Source organism: Chlorocebus sabaeus, chromosome 3 (assembly GCF_047675955.1).
Source record: "Chlorocebus sabaeus isolate Y175 chromosome 3, mChlSab1.0.hap1, whole genome shotgun sequence".
NCBI classification, from domain to species: domain Eukaryota; kingdom Metazoa; phylum Chordata; class Mammalia; order Primates; family Cercopithecidae; genus Chlorocebus; species Chlorocebus sabaeus.
The window spans coordinates 9,960,007-9,966,006 of NC_132906.1; the positions used below are offsets into that span (position 1 = coordinate 9,960,007).

Genomic DNA, 6,000 nt, shown 5'->3' on the forward strand with positions numbered 1-6,000 from the left:
CTGCCTCTCAGCATCCTACGTGAGGGATCACCCATCCCCCGCTCCTCCTCATTTGTGGGCACAACACCCAATGCAGATGTAAAAATTTATATAAAACATATTCATATGCCAACTAAACTAATGTATCACATACATTTATAAAACATACAAACTTACAGAAGGAAGTAAAAATCGAATATCAATAAAGGTCTAATATTTATTCCTGTACCCAGCTGAGCATTTTCTGTACCCCATTTTGTGCTCTAGGCTATTTGGGGGCTACTAATTTATTGTGTGCCCTGTGATGAGGTTGAGACTTCCACTGGCCGTGTGGGATCCCTCCAAGTGCTCTCTGTTTCTCGTCTGACTCTCTTGGGCCTCCAGGTGCTGTCCCCAGCCACAATCAGAAGAGCTTGCACCTCTGAAATCCTCACTGAAAACCTTGTTTATGGGATCTCCTGCCCTAAGAAACACTGAAAACCTACTGTAGGCAAGGCTGACAGGGAAGGGTGTGTGTGTGTGTGTGTGTGTGTGTGTGTGTGTGTGTGTGTGTGTGTGTGTGTTTTGGGAGAAAGGAGGTATTTTCCACTCTCACACATTAGGGCTGAGGGCCTAAAGACCCTTCTAGGAACTTGAACGTTGCGTTTCAGGGAGGTACAAGAAGCAGGTGTTTCCCTCCTATTGAGACAGGAGTATGCATTTTCTGTTGAGAGAAAGGAACATGGAGGGAGTATGATGCCTCCCTGCTCTCCACAGATGCCTCTGGGCCAGTCTGGCACTTCAGAAGAAAACTAAGAGGCTCCTAAGGGTCCACTGGCTCAATCTTCCCAGAGGGCCCAGGCAAGGCTCTGCGGCAAGCTCAAGTCAGCCCGCCTGTTCTTGCTCTCAATTTTGTATATAAAATTATCCTCTGCATTTTACAAGAAGCTCTTTTTACCTTTAGGATCCACATCGGTTGGGCCCTGTAGAAAGAGGATTTTTGTCTTTGCTGAGCAGATGCTCCCATCTGCCCAGGGACTTGCAACGCAGATGCAGCTGTCATTTCTCTGCCCCCATGGAAACCATGGCGGCTGCAGGCACTGCTGTCTCTTACTTTGTGTCAGGTGCAATCCAAGCCTTAGTGGCGCCCCCTGAGGGTGAACTAGGGACTCCTCAAAGTGCTCGGACAGCCTTGGATCTACATTCTCCAAGATACCAAGATACCATAAGCTGATCTTTCAGGTAAACACTCTGTCCACCTAATGGGGCTTTCCTCCCCAGACAGGTGAGGTATGACCTGTTAGCTAACAAGGTAACTTAGAATAAGCTAAGGTTTTGTTTCTTCTTAGCTCTTCTGCTTTCCTGGTTCCCTCGGGGCAGCACCAGGGGCAGGTGCCTAAAGGCTCATGCCCCAGAGCTTTGCTCTTGGGTGCTGCCTTGGGCTGATGCAAGATCTGCTTCCCACGGATTTTCACTCCTCTTTCCAAGCTCTGCTGTAGAATGGCCCACTCCTCAATGCCAGCTTTGTTAGAAGCTGAAAAACAAATGGAAGATTCCCTCTGAATTCTTATGCCCAAAACCTCTTGTCATTTTCTAGTGTCAGGGGTGGCACTGATGCTTTTCAGCTGGTGAATATCACAGCAGAGCTTTTGTAGCTGAGTACATATGCAGATAATTTAAGAACCTGGCAGATGTGTTAGGCAGAATTATTATTAACTCAGCTTAAATTATTTTACAGAATTATCTCTCATAGGTGGTAGGCTTTGATGGAATAGGAGCCTAGAACAGGTACATTTTGAGAGAGAGGGGGGGGGGAGAGAGAGAGAGAGAAAGAAAGAGAGAGAGAGAGAGAGAGAAAGGGAAAAGACCAGGCTAGTTCTTAAGTAATGGACAAAGTTGGATAGGAGGTGAGGGTATGAGAGAGAGATGGTGTGTGTGTAGGGGGTGAAACACAGAGAAGAGAAAACTCCAATATGACAAAAAATAAAACTGTGAAAGCATAAAGGAAAGAGAGCTGAAGGCAAACCTTTCATTTCCACTAACTCTGTGTTACTACTATTTGGTATTCAGTTTATTTATAACTTGAGGAAGTTGAACTAGTTATCTTTGGTGGCTATTCTACTTTCAAAATTGTTTTAATCCCCAAGTCCACTTCAGACCACTCAAAAGCTTACTCATTGGGCAACTGTTTCCTATTGGTAAAGACTGTGTCATCAGTCCACTTTTCCCCCAGTTGAAAGGTAAAATGATCTGAAACCCAGTTTTCTGTGAATTTGTTCAGCTATGGCTCCCTCCCCATCTCTTCCTCCAACTGAAACTCCCACAAATGGCCATGCAAAAGGTATTTCTTCCTAGCCTGTGATTCAATATTAAGAATCAATGTATTTACTCAATAAATTCTCAGTTGATACAAAGATAAATAAGTAAACTTTCTTCTCAGGGAACTCATTATCTGGTATGGGAGATAAACACATAATTAAAATGTCACCAGTTCTGTAATCAAAGTAATCTTTGGGTATGGTAGCAGCCTGTGAGGGGTACTCCCAACCCTGTGGATGGACAGGAGATGAGGAAAGGCTGCCGGGAGGAGGGATCCTTTAAGTCTTAAAGATGAATCTGCATGGTAAAGAGAAGCAGGACCATTCCTGGCAGAAGCAACAGCATAAACAAAATCATGAGGAAATGAATTTGCATTTATACATAATAAAGATTGGTACCATTTGACTTACAGCAGGTAGCCTTTTTGAACAGTTAAATTGACATTAAATTTTACACACTCTCATCCTTTTTTACTAATTCATGCAAAACTTGATGAACCATGTATGTCTATCTCTGGTATCAGAAGAAAGGATTTTTTCTTATATAAATTCTTTGCTATAAATTCTTTGGTAATAGACACAATGCTTAAAATGTTTAAAACTAGAAAGACTGACAATAGCAAATATCAGTGAGAGGAAGCGGTCAGAACCCCATATAGCATTGGTGGGAATATTAAAGAGTAATGAATACAATCACTTTGTTGTTGTTTTGTTTTTGTTTTTGTTTTTGAGACAGAATCTCCCTCTGTCACCCAGGCTGGAGTGCAGTGGCACAATCTCAGCTCACTGCAACATGTGCCTTGAGGATTCAAGCAATTCTCATGCCTCAGCTTCCCAAGCAGCTGGGATTACAGGTGTGTACCACCACACCCAGCTAACTGGTTTTTGATTTTTTAGTAGAGACAGAGTTTTGCCATGTTGGCCAGGCTGGTCTCAAACTCCTGGCCTCAAGTGATCCACCTGCCTTGGCCTTCCAAAGTGCTGGGATTACAGGCATGAGGCACTGTGCCCAGCCATCAAAGAGGACAATCGCTGTGGAAAGAGGTCTGGCAGCTTCTCCTAAAGATAAATATATACCTACTCCATGACCCAGAAATTCCACTTCTGGGTATTTGCCCGAGAGAAAGGAAACCATATGTCCACAAAAGGACATGTGCAAGAATGTTTATAACCACTTTATTCTTAATAGCCTCAAACTGGATGCAACCCAAATCTCCAACAGTAGATAAACTGTGACATATTCACATAATGAAATACCACTCAATAAAAAGAAATTAGTTATTGATATATACAACAAAATGTATGAGCCTCAAAAACATGCTGAATGAAAGAAGCCAGACACAAAAGAATACCTTCTGTATGGTTTCATTTATTTGAAGGTCTGCAACCGGGAAAACTTACCTTTGATGAAAGAAACCAGAACAGTGGCTGTCTTGAAGTAGGGAGTGTTGACTGGGAAGGGGCATGAAGGGTCTTCTGGGATGGAAGGAATGATCTATATCATCCTGTGGTCATGGGTTACAGTAATGCATGTGTCACTTCGTCTAACTGTACACAAAAGATTAGTGAATTTCACTTTATGAAAAGAATACCTAACAAAATACTGGAGACAAGGTATGGAGTACGGTAGGGATGCTTCAAAATTAAACATGAAATCACAAAAACAAACAAATAAAGACATAATTGGAGAGAAAACAGGAACAAACACACACACAGACATCCCTGATCTATGGGCCTCCACTGGCATTTGTGACGTTGAGCAGGATAACATGAACATTGAATATGAGCATGACATCATTTGCATTTTCACTCCTTTTTGGTTTTGGCTGCACAGGTGATAACTGCTGGGAGTGAATAAAGTTTTACAGCTCCAGTCTGTACTATTAAAAATATATATGATTAGGGGCTGGGTGCAGTGGCTCCTGCCTGTAATCCCAGAACTTTGGGAGGCTGAGGCAGGTAGATCACTTGAGCTCAGGAGTCTGGGATTATACTAAAAGTACAAAAATTAGCTGGGCGTGGTGGCGCATGCCTGTAATCCCAGCTACTCGGAAGGCTGAGGCAGGAGGATTGCTTGAACTTGGGAGGCAGAGGTTGCAGTGAGCTGAGATTGCACCACTGCACTCCAGCCTGGGCAATAGAGTGAGACTCCATCTAAAAAAAAAAATTTATATATATATATATATGATTAGGAGTAGGGACTCATAGATGCTCAGAACCAGACAAGACTCCTTAACGTTACAGATCAGGAAATGGAGGCCAGGGAAGGGAGTTGAAGGGCCTTCCCAAGGTCAAACAGTTACCATTCAAGGACAGCAAAGCTTACCAATGTTGGTGGGTACAAAAACAGCCCTGGCTTCTATGAAAATTTTGGAACAATAATCTGTATTGTTTATCATCACTGTTTATTACTATGCACCCAGTAATAAAAGGATAAGATGACCATTTATTGTTTTTGATGGGCCAGGCACCGTCTGGGTGCTTCACACACAGTATCCCTAATCTATTCCAACGTCTGTGCATTGCAAGTACTGCTGGCTGTATTCAAAGATGAGCAACTGAGGAAGTGGAGAGGTTAAATCATTTGCTAACACTTGCCAGCACAGAACTGAAACTTAAGGCCTGTTTCATTCTGAAATTCGTGTTCTGTCCCTTGAATATTAAGTTTACTCCTCTTAATCAATAATTACACAACTGTGCCTGTTTAGGGATTAGGTATAATAGCCTGCTATTATTTTGATCTCTTATCCAATTTGTGTATTTAGTAATATTATCAGATATTTTCTTCCTTCCTAGAATTTCTCAATTTAGCATTTAAATACTTACATGGAAATGTTCATCCTGTTTTTCTTCATACTTTTCAGATAGACAAATTATTGATCGCTTTATTCGTACTCACTGTGACACTAACAAAGAGAAGAAATGAAAAGAGAAAATAGTACAAGTGAAGAAAATCTGAAAATCAATGGAAACACGAGGACATTCTTAGTCATTTTCTCAATTGTCAAGGAAAAATAAGATGCAAACAGCTTCAATTATGTTGGGATAGTCATGAATTTGTGTCTTTTGCTTTGCTTTATTTTTAAATAATACGATTATTTAAGGCTACAAAATTTCCCTTGAACATAGCTTTAGCTGTATCCAGTAGGTTTTGATACAGTGTTTTTTTCTTTTCCCTTTTGGATACTTAATTTGTGATTTCAATTTTGATTTCTCCTGTGAACTAGGAATTACGTGGAAGAGATTTTTTTAATGTCTCAGTAATTAGAGACTTAAAAAATCATTTTATTGCTTATCTCTTCTTTGAATGAATGAAAGTTTAAAAATCTGCTTTTGGGAAATCAATTACAGTTTTATTTAATGCCATTAATCAAGTATATGATTGTGTGTTACGTGAATATGAGAAAAAAATTATAGTTTATTGTCTTTTTTAAATCCTTTATATCTTTAATTGTATACTTGAATTGTCCAATTCTGAAAGAATATTGGAACCTCCCACAATAAATATATTTTTATTAATCTTCCCTTGTATTTCTGGGTTTTTTGCTTTATGTATGTGACTGCTGTATTTTGTATTCTATTAGGGTTTATGAATTATACAGAGCTTCTTCATTAATTAACATTGCCCATTATATGTTATTCATCTTTGGCTGGTTAATGCTTTTTGGCTTTAAATTGCATTTTAATTGATATTAATGTTGCTATTGGTGCTGGTTTGATTTTG

At 40.2% G+C, this 6,000-nt stretch overlaps 1 protein-coding gene across 6 annotated transcripts in view; it reads left to right on the forward strand.

Moving 5' to 3' along the window:
- TEX26 (testis expressed 26) overlaps positions 1-5,795 on the forward strand; it is a 41,514-nt gene extending 35,719 nt beyond the window's left edge. For 4 of the 6 annotated variants that reach the window (XM_073013188.1, XM_037986850.2, XM_073013195.1 and 1 more), the window contains one exon: positions 5,141-5,795. In XM_073013188.1, coding sequence (XP_072869289.1) covers positions 5,141-5,202 — 62 coding nt within the window. In that variant the 3' untranslated portion in view covers positions 5,203-5,795. The remainder of the gene's footprint in view (positions 1-5,140) is intronic. The other 2 variants (XM_073013192.1, XM_073013190.1) reach the window with 1 other exon arrangement.
- Positions 5,796-6,000: the final 205 nt, after the last annotated feature.